The 18,439-nt window shown below is 47.7% G+C and overlaps 1 protein-coding gene across 3 annotated transcripts in view; it reads left to right on the forward strand.

The window, feature by feature from the left end:
• Positions 1-7,490: 7,490 nt before the first annotated feature.
• The window catches only part of LOC146805544 (fibrous sheath-interacting protein 2-like), a 426,831-nt gene continuing 415,882 nt past the window's right edge, over positions 7,491-18,439 (forward strand). For all 3 annotated transcript variants that reach the window (XR_014967474.1, XM_085620524.1, XM_085620523.1), the window contains exon 1: positions 7,491-7,654. Coding sequence is in view for 2 of the 3 variants with exons in the window: in XM_085620524.1 (XP_085476650.1) it covers positions 7,592-7,654 (63 nt within the window). In the remaining variant the exon portion in view is untranslated. The remainder of the gene's footprint in view (positions 7,655-18,439) is intronic.

Genomic DNA, 18,439 nt, shown 5'->3' on the forward strand with positions numbered 1-18,439 from the left:
CTGGAAACAGTAGAAGGAAGTTGTTCCGACCACTGCAGACAGGCTCAGCTCATGCCAGAGCACCATCTCACATGGAACCAAGCACTCTGCCTTCAGGATTGTTAAGGCCTGCCATAGGAGTGACTTATAGGTTACCAGGTGTCCCATTTAAGGTTAGGTATAGGTATACTACACCTAAGTAAGAGGTGATTACACCAACTTACCCCAGCTGAGTGATCAGCCAGTTGTGTCAAATTGTTAGGCCAAGCCTGGGGTGGCATAATACATGCTTCAGCCCCTGGCAGGCCTTGGGTACACCAATGCCCTGGGTACCTAGTGTACACTGGTACAGGGGCTGACAGGGTGATCCACTTCCAATTGGTTATGCACCTAGGGTGCATAGTTTTAATTTCGTAGAGAGAACAGCAGGCTGGGGGTCTGATTGGCAGGCCCACAGCCTCAATATGTCAAAAACCAGTGAAGCAAAAAGCAAAAATTTGGGGTGACCATAGGATAGCAGACCCTACTCTCCTACACTGCCTATTAGTGTTGGACAAGGACAGAAAACATGCCCGGGATCCAAAATACAAGTGGGTCTCATTAATTAATTAGCTAGTTAAAAAGTGACCTATATTTAAAAACTGGGGCAGTTTTGAACTTGTACAGACACACTGTATAAGTGTTCTGCATGGTGTTGAAGACTGCATGGATTTGAGCTTGCTGCAGGCAATATTTGTTTTGATAACTGTTAAACCAACAGTAAAAACTGGCAGAGCAGACCATAAAACCGGTCTACACACAGCCAAAAAAACAGCTCACGAACTGACCTGTCAGACCAGCATGTCAGGCACTGTCTGGTAGCCTTATGGGCCAGTCAGACCCTTCTGCCTATTCTCCCCCTTTCGGAACTAACAAAGCATACAATTGTGCACAGCAGAAAGTAGAGCCGAATGTACAAAAGCACGTGTATTTTTCTTTTTCCTTTTCTCACTGGGGAAAACAATTTTCCTATCGATAATGGCCTTCACCTATACTTCCATCAGATCTGGGGGTGATATGTTCCTTTCCCATCCTGAGAGGGAAATTAGCTTTGGCTGGAGTAACCTTTAGACCTAGTTAGGAAGCGGTTGGGTTTTAGTTTGTGAATGCCCACAAATGGTCATTTGTGAATGTTCACAAACTTACAAGGCAAATATTGAGTTGTAACGCCCACATCCCTCCCTTACGTGACATTTACTACAAATGTTTCCACACTTGTAGCAGAGAAATCTGCGATAGTGAATCCATATTTCCCCCCCAGAAATTCTTTTGTGAATTCCAAGAAAGTGTAAATGAGGTATTCTTGACTGTAAAAATATGTTTAAGACCACACTGTTATGGACCAGTTGGCATGGCAAGTATGCAGAGAAGCTGCTATCTAGTGGGATCAAGGACCACAAGTTTAAATTCTTGCCATGACAATTCAGTCTCATTTCTCTGAATTCAATAAATTGAGTATCTTTAAATTGGTTAATATTAACTCCTGTTACAGAGCTTACATAATGCTGTAACAGTTGCATTAAGCACTTTATAAACAGATCTAGTTACCCGCATTAGAGGCATGCAAGGTATTTAGAGCTCGAGCCAGATACCGGGCTCTGGCTCAGCTTGAGGTCCTCTTGGACCCTTGAGCTCAAAATAAGCCAAGGGGCATATTTACAAGGGCTTTATCTCTGCTTTTTTGGCTTACAAAGCCAAAAAAGCAGAGATAAAACAAGCGCCCTATTTACAAGAGGGTGCTAACATGCATAATCGCATGTTAGCACCCTTTTTCCCAACGCCTCACTTTGCATCCCCAATGAGATGCAAAGTGGGCGTTACTGGGCATACCCAAGATGGAAATATCGCTGATGTTTACATCGCGATATTTACTATAATGTTGTTCCATCTAGAAGACTGTGGGCCACATACAGGATGCACATGGCAGCTGTCTTGGCTCTTAGTTCACTAATGGCATTGTTTTTTTGACAAGCAAATTTTATTGATTTTAAAAACATAGGAACAATTCAGCCAGTATACGGAAATCTCAAGTATGGGTTCATTCGCACAATCACTGTGCCCCCCAATCACGTTCCCCATAAAAGTACATAGTCGGAATTTGGGATCAGGTTAAGCAGGACCCTCCACGTTCCCCAACCACTTCCCCCACCTTCTGCGGTATTTCCTAACGCACCCCTTAGCTTTATAAAGGGCTTTCTCTTGTGTCGCACACCAGTCCACCCCTCTTCGCCACCTCTCCAGGGTGGGTGGGTCAGGGCTTATCCAGGCCGCCGCATTGTCCCACTTGGCCACCATCACAGCTGTGTTAAAAAACAACTTATCCTGGACCCATCCAGACCATCAGTGATCCCCAGCAAAGAGTGACGTGGGTCATGAGGAACCTCCCATCCCAATATCTCCGTTAGCTCCACTTCAATGGATCCCCAGAACTGGCCTAAGCGGGGGCATATTGAAACCATATGGAAGAAGTCGGCTAGGGCATGGTTACATCTTGCACATGACGCATCCGGGCGTAAACCCGCTCTGTACAGGCGCAGGGGAGTGAGGTACACAGCATGTAAGTAGTAGAGCTGAACCAGCTTGAGTTTGGCAGAGACTGTGACTATTCTTGGGGCCATGAGAGCATTGCGCCAGTCCACCTCGTCAAGGGGGCCCACCCATTCCACCCACTGATCCCTCAACTTGTCTAGGGATGTGGGAGTGTTGTTAATGAGGCTGCGGTAAATACGGGAAACCCCCCCTACCCAAGTCTCCCAACATCGTTTGGGCCTCAGTGGGGCTATATTCAGGGAGCCTTGTGTCATAGGTAATATGCATGTGGAGGGCATGTCTCAGTTGCGGATATTTATAAAACTGAGATGAATGTAGGGAGTAGCGATTTCGGAGCTCCTGGAAGGACAACATATGGCCCCTTGCCCATACATCCCGTAGTTGGGAGATACTAATAAGGTCCCAGGTTCTGAATCCCCGCAATCCACTAACCTCCCGGTGCCAAGCCGTGTGCCAGAGGGGAGTACATTGGGTTAACCTCCCCGTCCATCCGGTGTGACGGAGGGATGCCACCCAGGCCAACAACACAGAGCGCGTCACATCCGGAGGTCGGGTCAGAATGGGCCCCCCGCACATCATGGCCTGGATGTCCGCGAGCCCCAGTTCACTCAGTTCAAGCTTGTATGCTGGATCCGACCAACCCCCATTGAACCAGTCGTGGATGACCAATAGACGCACCGCCAGGAAATACAGATACAGGTGCGTCATCCCCATGCCTCCATCATAAGAGGGAATCTAACAAGTCGACAGAGCCATGCGGGCCCGTCCTCCGCTCCAGAGAAACTTGGAAATTAAACTGTCCAGTTCCCTGAACCACGCCCTGGAAAAACAGAAGGGGGTATTCTGTAGGATGTAAAGGAACCTGGGGAGGATCATCATTTTAAACAGGGCCACCCTCCCCAGGGGGTTCAGAGGCAGCGTTTTCCATGTAAGGAGGTCCTCCTTAGCCTTCTTAACTAACGGGGCAACGTTAAGGGACCAGCTCAGCTCGGGAAGAAGGGCGATCCAGATCCCCAGATATTTAAAAGACTGCCTCCGAAGTGGTATGGTAGACTGCCAATCAAAACACTCTCTAGAGAGATGTAGAGGGACCAGCACTGACTTCCTGGGGTTTAGCCGCAGCCCCGAGGCCTGCTCGAATTATTGTAAAATCCGGAGGCAGTGTGGCCCGGAGGAGGCTGGGTCGGACAGGAAGACAAGGACGTCGTCCGCGTATAGTGCGATCTTGTCCGCGGCCGTATGGGGCCACTCCCATCCATGGAGATGGTCCTCCGCCCGCACCAAAGATGCCAAAGGGCTCCATCGCCAGGGCGAATAGCAATGGGGAGAGGGGACCTCCCTGCCTAGTGCCCCTGGCGATGGGGAAGGTCTCCGACAGCACCCCGTTGACCAGTAGTCGCGCTCTCGGGTGAGCGTACAGGAACCGGACCAGGTAGCAAAAGTGGGGCCCGAACCCCATCTCGATCAACACGCCCTGCAGGTACGTCCAATCCACCGAATCGAAAGCTTTTTCGAAGTCTATGGACAGGAGCGCCAAATACGGGATGAGCAGGTGTCGATTTGCCAGGGCCAGCTGCAGCCTTCTGAGGCAGTGACGGGTCCCACGCTGAGGCATGAACCCGCATTGATCCGGATGTACCAGTAGGGCCAAATAGGGTTTCAGCCGTTGGGCCAAAATGGTAGCGTAAAGTTTAAGTTCGGTGTTGAGGAGGGATATGGGGCGGTACTCTGCACATAGTCGGGAGGGAGGCTGGGATTTCGGAAGAACCACAATGGTGGCAATGTCCGTTTCCGGCGGAAAGGAACCTCTGTCTACGGTTTCTTTAAACAGGCTGGCTAGGTGGGGTGCTAGGGTGCCTCGGTATGCCGCATAATACACCTGCGGGAGGCCATCCGGACCCGGGGTTTTACCCGGGGAGACCAGGGTGATCGCCTCCTCAATTTCTTTCAAGGAGATGGGATGCTCCAGATCCTTCTGAGCCGCTGGATCCAGCCTAGGGAGGCGCATCCCACCCCGGTCAAGGAGGGCTGTAACAGTCAGCTCAGGGTTGCGTGCTGTATACAGCCTCCGGTAGTATGCCGCAAAGGTGTTTGCCACCGCTCCCGCCGTGTCCACTACCTCCGGGATGATAGGATTCGCCCTGGGATATGTGGCCAACCTGTGCAAGATCGCACCATTCTTGTCCCCCCAACCGTAGACTCGTTCTACCGAGGACCTCCAGAGGAGCTTGGCCGTATCCAAGGATAGTTGTTTAATCTCATCCCGGATGAGGGCTAAGTGTCGGGCCTGGGCGACGTCCTCCGTCGTGGATAGTAGTTGTTCCCGGCGAAGCGCCTGCTCTTCGTTGGAGGAAATCTCCTGCAGCTGCGACTGCCTCTGGAGCTTAAGCTGTCGTTTTGCAAAACCCTGTATGGTCGCCTTTCCTGCCTCCCATAGGGTACCCGGAGAGGCTACCGAGCCCTCGTTGGTGGCAAAGATTCGTATAAGTTCCTTCCCCACCTCCTGCCTGAAATCTCTATCCTGGAGAAACCAGGCGTTCATCCTCCATGTTTGACGGGCTGTGAGAGGGGGGCCCCTGAGCTAAGGAGTACCAGGAGTGAACGGAAATGCCTCTAGGGAGGATGCGGACGTCAACAACACTTATGGCATTGTTGCCAAGCTGGGGGGAAGGAATGGTTCTAACTTCATGATTTAAAAATGATCAAATTTAATATTTACCTTTCAATGAAACCATAATGTGACTTATTAATATCAAAGCTGCTGCATGTTGAATAAATGTACTTTTTTAATTTTAAAGAGACTTTATCATATTTTACGTGTTGTTTGTTCCACGATTTACACGGAAAACATTTCCTTGGCTCAGCTTGTGCAAGGGCTCCTAGAGCTGAGCCAGGCTTGGCTCTCCCTGTTAATTTGTTGGCTCGCCACCTCTATGATTTAACATTAGTGTGGAAGGTCACATTGTTCTTGCCACTCTAGAAGAGGTTTGTAAGCCAATACTTGTACTCTCAGAGGCATCTTGGAATCTGTCTGTAGCATGTTTATAATTATTGCATTGTTCAAAAATATTTTTAAAACATGTGTTGGAGCCACACCCCTGATTATCATATGAAATCATTTGGTCTAAAAAGTATTTGTCCTATATATGAGTAAAGGTGGCCGAGCCACTGAGAGCTCGAGCCAGGTTCGAGCCTGTTGCCTGGCTCAGCTCGAAGTCAAGTTGGGACCTCGAGCCCATAACTAGCCAAGCTTTCGTGTGGCTTCTGCCTGCCACCCCCTCTACCCAGGATATGGTGTTAAACCCTGAGCTGTCGACTTTGGACTGGGGACTCATGTCTGAGTCTGGACGTTGGCTCACCATACCGTGATTCTGGGCAAATCATTTCATCTCCTTTGCCTAGAAAAAGTGAATCTGACCTTGTATAATGTAACAATGTAACTGGTGCTCATGTAAAGCACTTCAATACCTGTGTTTGCACTACATAAAGCTGCAGAAAATGCACAGAGGTAAAATAATGCTTTAAAAATAAAAAGGAAAGACATATAGATACCCAGGTAGTGGCTGATTTGTAGAAAGTGAAACCAGAAAACCTGGATAAATCGGAGCTTACCTGCTTAAATTGTGTGATCTTAGGCAAATATTGTATTTCACCAAATCTCCTTTTTCTTTATTATCGAATATAAAAGCACTTTCAAATATGTGAGTTCAGAATACTAGTTGCACAAAAACTTATTGGGGCAGATTTATAAGCCCTGTGCGTCACTTTTGCGCCGCCGTTCCGTCACTTTTGTGACGCAGCGGGGGCACAAAGCCAGCGCCATGCTGCGGCAGATTTACAACGTGACGCATCTAGGGAGATGCGTCACGGTGTAAAGCTTGCGCCACATGTGGGCGTACCTTCACAGGGGGGGCGTTCCGGCACAGGAACGCCTCCGAAAAGTGGCTGAGTGAAATCTACAAGATTTCACTCAGTCACTTTTCCGGCCATGCTGCGTCAAATCCCTGCGCCTGCTTGAAGCAGGCGTAAGGATTGACGCAGCATTGTACCGATAGGGCACCCCCGAGCCTTGCTGGAGCTGCTTCGCGCTTGCGACGCAGCTCCAGCAATGCGCCGCCCTTCCGCCATCAGATGCGTCACGCATCTGTTTATCCTTGCGCCACGATGCACTGCATTGTAAATGCGGCGCATCTATTGTGGCGCAAGGGTAAACTTGCGTGACACATCTTCCCTGGTGCATCCATGCTGATTTGCAGGGATGCGCCAGGGAACATAAATCTGCCCCTTTGTGTTTGATGTAATAGACTATAATGTAGCTCTACAATAATCTGGGCTATGTACATGATTTACATGACACTGGTCCTGCCAATTAGGTCACTAATGTTTCAGTTTTAAAAACTATCACTTTTAATTAGTACTTCTAAGTGCAGTGTTATGATGTGGCATCAAAGCTTCCACATGTTATATAAGTATTTTTATTTTTTTAATTGAAGAGACTTAATCGTATTTTTAGTGATGATTGTTGCATGAGGGTTCGCTCGTGCAACGGGTCTTAGATCCAGAGCACATTCTTGGCTCGGCTCTCCTTGTTAATTTGTTGTCTTGCTCACCTCTGGGTATGTACATGTTTCCGTTGGGCGTCTGGAGCTTGGTACATTCTCATACCCCGTACTCGGAAGTAAAGAGAGGCAGATACACTTTCTCGTGCGAAGGTTCATAAAACCAATTGACAGGAAATCGTGATTTTTGGAAACATGTAAGTAAGCTGTTAACAATTCCCCTTCTTCACACGTACTAAAAAATACAATCCCACGTAGCTGAAGCTCATGTATCCGAAACGGCGCACGGTTCACGCCTTTCCCGGCCCCTCCCCTTCGAACGTTCTACTCTGTTTTTTAAGGTTTTTGAACCAGAGACGGCGGTTACCCTCGACTTCTTTTCTGGCATGGAGATGTTGAGTTTTCACATCTCGACCTGACCATTTGACGAAGCAGAGACCAAGCCACTGGTTTGGAGCCAAACGATGGAATACTATTTGTCTTCTCTTCCACAGCTTCATTATGGGCGTGGTATCACCGGCGAGCATGTGAGTATAAGACATATTTACTAGAAAAGCGGCTGGGTAAAGGGGTGCGCTTACCTCCTACGGAACTCTGCAGTCACCGTAATATTACGTTTCGACCTGCGTCATACTTGCCGATTCCTTCAGTGGTGATCGCTTTGGGGCGAGCAAGTATATCTTATATATCTATGCGCCGTCTGTGGCAGTGAAAATAAATATGTGTCTCAATAACTTATTTTACTTAGAGCAAGTGTTGTAATAAACGCATCTTCATTCATGTATTACTAAATAGTTTAATCAAGGTCAAATTGTATATTACTACAGCACAGTGAAATTGATTTTAGAAATATGTTGTTTACTCCTCCACAAAATACAATGTAAACAATCACTGGCAAAGCCAACAAGAAATATTGCCTTTAGCAATGTGTTTTTGCCCAGTTGTATACCAGTGTGGCTGCTGTTCAGCATGGCTAAAAGTTATTGGCGTGGAGTGTCGTAGAGTGGAGTGGGAGAGTAAAGTGTGGTAGACTGGATTTGTTGAAGTAGAGTGGAATAGGGAGTAGAGTTAAGTGGCAGAGAGCCGTGTGGAGTGGGTTGGAGAGGATTGAGGTAGTGAGGTTGATTGGATTGGAGTAGATTGAGGTGGACTGTATAGGGGTAGAATGGGTTGGATTGAGTGGGGTCAATTAGATAGAGTAGGTCAAGTAATTAGATTGGTGTGGGGTGGATTGAAATGGGGTGTGGTGGATTGGATTGGGGTTGATTGAAGTTTGGGGTGGATGGATTGGAGTAGAGTAGGGTGGTTTGGTGTGAGGTTAATTAGAGGGCACTGGAGTAGGATGCATTAGACTGGAGTGGGGTAGATTAGACTAGACTGGATGGGGTATATTGGAGTGGGGTGGGGTGGACTTGAGTCGGGTGGATTGGAGTAGTGGGCATGATGGATTAAGCGGGCGGACTAAACTGGGGCGGAGTAGATTGGATTAGGGTAGAGTGGGTGGATTGGATTACAGTGGGGGTTGGGTGGATTGGAAAGGGTTGGATTTGAGTGGGTGGATTACAGTGGAGTAGGGGGCATTGAAATGGGGTGAAGTGGAGTGGGGTGTATTGCATTTAGGTAGGGGGGATTGGAGTGGGGTGAAATTGAGTGAGGTGGAATGGAGTGGGGTGAATAAGAGTTGGGTGGATTTGACTGAGGTGAGGTGTATTTGAGGTCTGCTAATCTAGCAGATCCAACTTTTAATTTTCAAGGAATCCAAAGTCTGTTGACACGTAGGTCAGTATCAGATGCAAAAAAAAACACAGCTGACACGTGTTTCGTCGAAAAAACAACTTTTTCAAGGCTCATAAGTCTTTTGAAGCAAGGTAAAATGATTTGTCAGCGCCTTGTGCAAGTGCCACAAACAAGTCCTTGGAGCCCCAAGGAAAAATATGTTCAAAGCGAAAAGGTCTTAATTTCTTTTGTCCTCTGTGCGCATACACGTCTGGAGACCACGAATGCCGCTACGTGCACAGGTCTCTACATTGGGCCTATTTTAGCACCTGTTTGCACGGGGAAACAGACATTCCATCGCATGCGTTTACAACACATGCGATTACAACGCGGTCGTTACAATGACCGCGTTGTTGCATCGCAGTACATTACAATGCAAGTTGTTACATCGACTTGCTGTAGGGGTACGCTGGACTTAGGAATAGTATAATTTGCTATTGCAACTCCAGTGTGCGCAACAGTAGGGAAGATGTTGGAATAGTAAATTATGCTATTTCTTAGGTTAGCACGCCCCCTACAGCAAGTCAATGTAACAACTTGCGTTGTAATGTACTGTGATGTAACAACGCAGTCGTAATGACCACGTTGTAATCGCATGCGTTGTAAACACATGCAATGTAAGGTGCTATATTCGTTTGCACGCAGTCCTCATTTACCTTTTGGGGAATGCTAACAACATTAAAGCAAATACTTTGATCCAGCGGTCGTTAGAAATTGACCTTTTTGCTTTGAACATATTTGTAGTGGGGTGGAGCGGGGTGGATTGGAGTAAGCATATTGTTTTGGACTGGAGAGCGGGCAGATTGGTTGGGTGGATTGGAGTGGGGAAGATTGTTTCGGATAGGAGTTGGACAGATTGTGGTGGGTTGGAATGGGGCAGATTGTTTTGGAGGGAGTGGGTCTTTATGGAATGGAGCAGATCGGAGTGGGGCAAAGTGTTTGGATTGAGTGGGGCAGATTGGGGTGGGGCCAATTGGAGAGGGGCAGGGTGTTTTGGATTGGAGTGGGGCAGATTGTTTTGGATTGGAGTGGGGCAGATTGTTTTGAATTGGAGTGGGGTGGGCTGATTTTTTTAGGGTTGGAGTGGGGCAGATTGTTGTTTTGGATTGGAATTGGGGGGGATTGCAGTAGGACAGTTTGTATTGGCGTGGGACATAGTGTTTTGGATTGGAGTGGGGTAGGTTGTTTTGGATTGAGACAGGTTGTTTTGGATTGTAGTGGGGCAGATTGTTTTGGACAATACAAATCCTAGATAGGATTAAAAACTAAGAAATGGTGATGGTCTAGGGGATAATTAGGACTCCTCTGTCTCTCCTTACTGCTTTATGTCATGCATACACATTAATCCTATCCAGGGAACCCATGATTAAAGATTATGAAGGGCATTCCTGAGGTAGTTTTACACTATTACTGTCTCTTTATAAGTAGTTTACTGCGTGGATTCCAACACATATATGTTTGTATTGTCTCCCCCCTCCCTTTGCTTTATCCCAGGCGTTGGACTGCGCAAACATGTTGTAGCAGCCCTATGATGAAGCATGCCACTACCTACTGGGTGAGGGCAATTTTAAACAAGCATTTGCAATGTAAATTTTGACTCGCATTTCTGATAGTTAGAGGTATTGGCAATGTAAATGACAATGTATTTTACCCATGTGTTTTGGTTTGTAGTGTAGTGGATGTATGTGGTGTTGAGTGGAATTTTGTGGGTTGGATTGGAATTCTTAATTGTGGAATTGTGTGTGGTGACATTTTGTGGTGTGGAGTGGATCTGTGTAGTGGAATAATGTAGCATGGTGTGCAGTGGAAATATGTAAATAGGAATTATGTGATATTGAGTTTAATGGAATTATGTGAAGCGGGATTGTGTGTAATAGAGTGGAATTATGTGGAATGGCATTTTGTGTTTTGGAGTGGTATGTTGTGGAGTTTTATTATGTGGTGTGCTGTTGAATTTTTTGGCATGATTTGCAATTCTGTGGTGTGGATTGGATGTATGTGGTGTGTTGCGTAATTGCGATGTTGAGTTGAAATAAGTGATTGTCAAATTATGTGGTGTGTAATGGAAAAGTATGGAGTTGAATTTTGTGGCGTGGAAGTGTGTGGTATTCAGTGAAATTCTGCTGATTGAAATTATGTGGCATGGTGTGGAGAGCTCAAACTGAGGTAGCATGGTGGGAAAAAGAACAACAGGTTGAAATGCTATCCCGAGCAATTGCCATTGGTTAGACTTATTGCAAGCATACCTCCTATCACATTTTGCGCGTTTGAAATCTTTTTTGTGGCCCATGTTTGCATTTGCCTGCAGCCAGTGGCACCTCACGCAATAAACCTTTGCAATGAAACATGAGCTATAACGTCTACTATACCACCTCTAAATTACTTACTTTTATGGTCATAATGTCTAATGATTTTAGTACTGAAGCACATAGCATGTTATAGCAAATGTCTACCGAAATGTTTGTCTGGTCACACAGGCCTTCTTGTTTTTTTTTTTCATTTCACCATACCAAACTCCTCTGTTGCTCTCCTATCTGTCCTACCCTCATTTTTTCCATCTCTCCTCAGCTTGTACTTGAACCCCTGTGTGCCCAACCGCTGATCCCCTGTCCGTCGCCCCTCCCAGTAGCGTTTATTTTTGCCTGCTATTTTTATCTTCAATTTAATTTTTGGAGGATCCAGCTCCTGTAATTTGCGGAGGGTTGCTCCTTTCTAATTAAGGCACTTTTGCACATTTTTTATAGTTTTCAAATTTACTGCTGCAAGATGTGGTTGCACCGTCTTGAAACAGCAATTTAAAAAAAAGCTGCCACACCGGCATAACGTATAAGCGCAAACGTCCATATGTCATGAAGCATGTATGATGGTCTGATGTGTATGCACGCATATACATCGTCATGCTGCTTTTTTGGCTGATTCAGTTTAGGGTCAACAGTAGCCATTTTATTTTTTAGGTTGAGCGTAACAGCGCTTGCACTGTTGCTTAGCGACCTTTTGTAAGTGGTTTGTGAAGTGCAACTTCCACCCACTGGTTGGCCTTTCTTTTTTTTTTTTTTTTTTTTGTGTTCCCCAATGTCCTTCGAAAATTTTGGCTTACTACTGTGCAATTGCTTCTCTTTTCCTTCCTTTTTGTTTCCGCTTTGCAGCTGCGGAGCACCGGTCGTTTACTATCTCCGTACACTATCAGTGTTTAAGAATCCCTCTGAGGACTACTTTTTTTAGGTGGGTCAAGTTACTGCCTATACAACGCGCACCACGCTTCACTATTTCACTTTTAATGTAGGGGCATACTTTATGTTTTTTTAGGAGTGCTGTGCTTTTCACAAGCGCTGCTGTTCGATCTGCACTTTTTAAAACACTACTTTTTGTTACTGTGCTGCCGATCCTACTAGTCCTCTGGTTAGCTGATCATCTATCAAATGATCCAGATATCTGAGCGCACATAGAAAATAATTTACAGCCGGCAGTAAGTGTTGCAGGAAACCAGGAACTTTGTAGATGTCAGGTTGCGGGGGACAGGCCCCAGTAATGCGATGCAACACAGAACATTGGGAGGGAGGGGGGCACGCCAAACCGAGACCCATTTTGAAAACTATTACTAGCTACCCTGCTGCCATCCACCAGGTCACCAAAACCTAAAATGGTGGCTTGCAAATTCCCTCATAGGATTATATAAGCATAGGGCTACTTGGGCTACAATATACCCCGAAAAAGCCCAAAACCACAAAATGGCCGATCCAGCCAGTCCAGACCCCTCCCAAACTGCCCGGGGGCAGACCTCACTATGTTTGGCTGCCCCCCCAAACCCCCTTGGGAGGGAGGGGGGCAAGCCAAACCGAGACCCATTTTGTGTGCGAAAAATGCCGCTTTATTGAAACGGGTGCATACTACAAAATAACCAACCGGCAACTGCCTTACAAAACGAAAGCCTCGCTATACGTCAAATAGCTGACCCTTGATCCCCCCGCCCCTACGATCCCCTCAAAAGTTCCCCCACCCTGGCATTAACATAACAACAACATTACACAGTATTGCAGTTAAAACCTTTTCCCCCAATGATACCCCGTTCTCTACCTGCCTTCCTGCAACTGTAACTAACAAACGTGTATCCTGAACTTAGACTACCTGCCTACCCTTTTCCTGCTCCTGCTCACAAACTTCATATACTTAACGAAAAACCTGTGCCAACCCTGGCCAACTTTTCAAAACCCCGCCACCCAGGAAAAAGGGGGAGACAGCCACTACTGCCTAGCCCCCTTTTTTTGCCCCCTGTCCTATAGGCCTCTTACTTTCTAGGGTGGCTCTGAACATTTAACGTTCTGGCTAACTCATCCCCAGCCTTGACAAGTGGACCCTGTCTCCTCCAAAAAATTCCACTGCATCAAAACGAATGTCCCTGTGCACAATTCTACAAAAACTCTATTCCCTACAAAAACGAGACATCTCTGTATTAACTTTCGCCTGGCTCTGTCCACCGCACCTAGATTAACTGCCCCCCGCCAGACCCGGTGGGGCACAACGCAGTCCATACCACAAAGCATCCTGACCACTGTTGTTTAATAAGTGCTAAATCCCTCTTCATGCGTCTCCTCAGGACTATGCCCTTCTCTTTACACAAATTGTTTCCACCCAAATGTACGACCAAAATGTCCGGACATCGACCCCCAACTAGCAGACCGTTAAGACACAGAATCAGCTCCTTCCAAAACATGCACCCTTTCCTTTCCATAACACTTTAAACAGTTTATTATTAAAACCAATATTCTGTCTGAAAAACCTTTCTCGTGCTTGCACGTGCACCCACTTCACGAAGGAGTGTCCGACAACCCAGATTGACATTTCCAACAAAAGGGGGGCCAGCCACCGAACCTGAAACGAGAAACACTGTGTGAACTTATGCACTGTAACAATCGAGCTAAATTCCTTATCCCAGCTACGGAAGTATCGCTTATAACAATCTGAGGCTCACCTCCAAAAGAGCATGATATCACCCTGTCCCCACCCTCTATTGCTTGCCTCAGATGCTGCCCCAATCCGGAAAGAGTGTGTCCCAATACCTGCACCGTGTATGTTCAATTCCTTTTGTGCCTTCCTCAGCACCACTATCAGTTGGAAGGCTGTAACTCTTTTCCCATTCGCATGCACAAAAACTGACTTCCCGATATCCTTGGATGCTGCTCGCCAGTGAAGCCCCCATCTATAAGGGCAAGTAAGCTTAGGCAATGGAGCCTGCAACAACACCCATTTTCCCTTGCCCTTCTGATACCTTTTGAACTTTTTTAACCATATATGTATACCCACACAGCGCAAGACCACATCTTCCCACCCGATCCCCCCTCTGTCCCTTAACTACTCAGACACTCTAAATGCACCAAAAAACATCCACCATCAATGTGGAAAACAGGCATGACTCGAAGGCGTCTGTGCAGATCCTAGGCAGAATCTGTTTTACGCTGCTCAGCAACTGCCATGACAAGGGTCTCCTGATCGTATTCAGCTGGCCACACTCCCTGGTCCACCCTTCTAGCATCCTTGAGCCCAATTCACCCGCTGAAGGCATGTAACCCCAGAGCAATTTACCCATGAATGCAATTCCCAATAATTTCCTTGGAATTGACACCCTGGGAAAGCCTTTTCAATCATATCCAGGACAAACTGAATCACATCGTCCCATCGCTGTAACTTATTCGAGCACCGCTAGGCGCCTGACAGCAAAACTCCTTCCATGCTAGATTATAGGCTATCCTAGTAGACTTAGCCAGTGATCCTTCCACCAGTTGTAGCATATTGTGTTGCCTACATACCACAACTGCTGCGGCATGGGCGTCGGGATCTTGTTGGCGTCCTTGGCCAACCCACGGAATCTCCCCCACAGCGAACGAGACAAAGCATTCGCTATGTCATTGTCCACCTGGGACGTGCAGTGCTCCAAACGCTATATCATGACACAAACAACCTAGGACAAAACCTTTAGCAACTGTATCACTTGTTCGTCCCTTGCTGACTGACGGTTCACAATCCCTACAACTGCCCTATTATCAACTCTAAAATTCACCTTCCTATGCTCAAGCTGACTACCCCATAGTGTAACTGCCACAACTAAGGAGAAGAACTCCAGAAATGCAATGGACCTACCCCCTTCCTTCCATTATGTCGGCCACTGCTTGGCACACCACTTCCCCTGCCAGTCGAGGCCAAAACCTTTGCTGCCCGCTGCATCTAAAAATATCTGCACATCCCAAATGAGATCCCCCGCCCATGCCAGTTTAATGCCATTGAAAGTTTGCAGAAAAACTTGTCACATTAGCAAATCTTCTTTTACGCCTGCAGAGAAAGGCCCATGATGATGAGGCAATCTGTTTCCCGCTAATGCCCTCATTAGTCTCCTGCAAAAGGTTCTGCCTACTCTCACTACCCTACATGCAAAAATGAGATGCCCTAGCAAGGCCTGTATGTCTTTGACCATTACTTTTTCCTGTGCCAGCATGGCGTTAAGCAATTCCAGCATTCTATCCCTTTTATCATCCGGCAACCGAGTTTGCATTTTTCTGGAGTCAATCTCTATTCTAAGAAAAGACAGTGCCGTGCTGGGGCACATCGTCTTTTCCGGTGCCAATGACACTCCCAAATCCTCCGTCAGCTCTTTGAAGTTTTCCAGGTACTCCTGGCACTCCATGGGCAAGGGGTTCCTACAAAGAAAAATCATCCAAGTAATGGGTCACTAACATTTGCCCTGTCCTTTTTTAAAGCAACCACTTCAGAAAGGTGCTAAAACACTCAAACAATGCGCATGACATAGAACAGCCCATCGGTAATGCCTTGTCCACGTACCATTTACCATTGAAATGGATATACAGAAGATACCAATCATCTGGATGGACTGGAAGCAAACAGAAAGCTGATTTTATGTCGCATTTTGCCATTTCCGCCGTTGCGCCCGCTGTCACTACCAGTCACGTCAACTGACGAGTTAAATAAAACAGTAGCTTCCTTTTCATCAATAAAATCATTCACCGAGCACCCTTCTTCCCATGATAAATGTTGAATAAGCCTGAATTGTCCGGTTTCTTTCTTGGGCACCACCCCAATTGGTGACACAATCAAGTTGTCCATAGGCCAAACTGGGAAAGGGCCCGCCATTCTTCCTTTCCTCACCTCTTTGTCTAATTTCTCTTGCCCAACCTGTGAATGTTCTTTGCTGACTTCAAATTTTCTGACCAAAGCCTGTGTCTAGGCGCTGCATACCCCAAACGAAAACCCCACTTTGAACCCTTCCCTTAGTACTTCTGCAGCCTTCTGGTCGTCATAACTCTGTAAGGCCGCCTCCAATTTGTCTGCCTTAACTGGCGTATGAGCCTTTTGTCCCAGAAAACCGTTAGCTCCCCTTGACCCCCAAAAATGCTACTACTGCTGTCCCCCTGTGTTGCCCCCCGCTGCTACAGCCGCCCCCATGCCTAAAACCCCTCCTACCCCAAAACAGTTGACCAAGGGATGTTTCCCCTGCATTTTGAGCACAAATGGCGAAATCTGCAAAATGTACGCGTGCACAGCCCTTTATTGAAATCCCAGCAAGCCCCCCATGCCCATGGAAGCCCCAATCGAAGGCTGCCAGAATCCGTGTCAAGTTCCCCCCCCCATTTTTGCCTCAGTATCCCAGGCCATACGGGCCCTGAGTTCGTCATCGTATTGTGCCCATGCATACCCCCCCCCCCGTGATCTGCGCTTTGTGAATGACCTCCACATACTTAAATAGTGCTATGCAGCGTTCCTGGAATTTCTCCCAGTAAACACTAACATAAATCAAGAAAGCTGCTGTCCAGTTCTCTATGGTCAGAGGAACCCTTGGCCGTTTACTTAGCCAGCTTGCATTCCTCTTCTTTAAACCCTTCTTTTGCACGCACTTTCCCTGTGCAATAATTTCAGCATTTCAACTTATTCACCTTTCCATATGCGCTCTGTAGTCGCCAGCATCAAATGTGCCCCCAATGGCAGAGTCACTCCTATATAAGGGAGTCTTTTAATCTACAACTCTTTACTTTCAAGCTTATCTTTATTATCTCCGCTGGTTTCTTCCCTTATCAGATTTCTCTGTGCCTTTGCTAATCACTGGCTTGGCCGGATCCTTCCTACCTTCCGCCTCGGTACCCACCCCTATGTCTAAAACATACTTGCCCTTGCGCAACCTACCCTCTCTCCTCCCGTCCCCACGGAGACCATTACCAGCCACTCCCTCTTTCCATATGTTTTACCTGGCTCTAAGGATGGTGCCCGTGTTGCTGTAGTCCGCCTTGCCAGTGGCCCTGTGGTCGATCCCGACTTGGTTGGCCTTACTGTAGGCTCTGACTCTCCGCTAGAAACCTGAAAAAGACTCTGAGAGACATTACTCTTATCCCCCCCCACCCCATCTAAATCATCTCTAAGCTTGCCTTCCTCAAAGCTCTCCTCATCGAAATCTAACTCTGCACCTTCACGTGACCCCACATGGGGGCCCCTCATGGGCTCATAACTCCGCGCCTCCGGGGGCGCTGACCGCACCCTCCGGTACACCTCAGAGTGATTTGACTGCGTTCTCCTGCTGGTTTTCCGTCCTGCAGACCGCTGAGGTACGTCAGGTGTTGGGGCCAGCGAGACCGCTCAGGACCTACATGTGCTGGATCCCCCGATGGTAACAGGTATGCCGCGCAAGGCTCCACCCTCCCTTCTCCTTGATGCCAGTAAGCCGCACCCAGATCTGCCAAGTCCACACTCAGACGCGAGTCCTCGCCCTGCAATATAAATGATTGGTCTGGTGTGCCGGGCGTCTGATACTCATTCCCTGTCTTTCTTCTTCTTTTCCTATTTAAGCCCAAAGTCTTCTCTGCCTACTGATGCCTTACCTTAAACAAATCTCCTACTTCCCTGTCACTCAACCCCCCTCCTCCCTTCACTCCATTCCAGCCCAGCCATGTCTAACCCTGGCCGTTCCTGGTCAAGACCTGTCCCCTGAGCCCCCCCTACCAAGCTTTCTGCTGCCTCCGCCTTCGTCCCCTTTGCCCCCTCTTCTCAAATTTAAACCTTTGCCCTCCAAACCAGCTGACCCTTCCTGTGCAAGATAAGCATCCACTTGACCCACTCTACTAATGGCCCTCACCTCCTCATTCCATGAGGTGAAAATATCTAGCCCTTCCCAGGCATTGCTACCCCCAGGCCGTCTCCTAATTCCCCGGGATCCCCTCCTCTTCCCCCCCAACATCCATTTGAGCCCTGATCTTGCCCAAAGTCCCTCTACCTTCCTCCCCTTTCCACTCCCCAAACCCAGTTCCCCTTCTAAATCCCTCAGGCCCTCACCCTGCCTAACCCAACCGGGTATGCCCCCTCCACCTCCCAAACCCCCAAACCGCCCTTGCACACTCTCGCCGGAGCCTTGGAATGCGCACGAGGCTCCGGTGCGTCTGGGGAGAAAGGGGTCGCTCTTCGGGCCTAAGAGCGGCCCCCAAGCTCTCCGCTTTTCTTCTCGCCGGTCTAAGGGACGTGCAGGCTGAGACGGCGGCCGCCAC

This window comes from Triturus cristatus, chromosome 8 (genome assembly GCF_964204655.1).
Source record: "Triturus cristatus chromosome 8, aTriCri1.1, whole genome shotgun sequence".
Taxonomy (NCBI): Eukaryota; Metazoa; Chordata; class Amphibia; order Caudata; family Salamandridae; genus Triturus; species Triturus cristatus.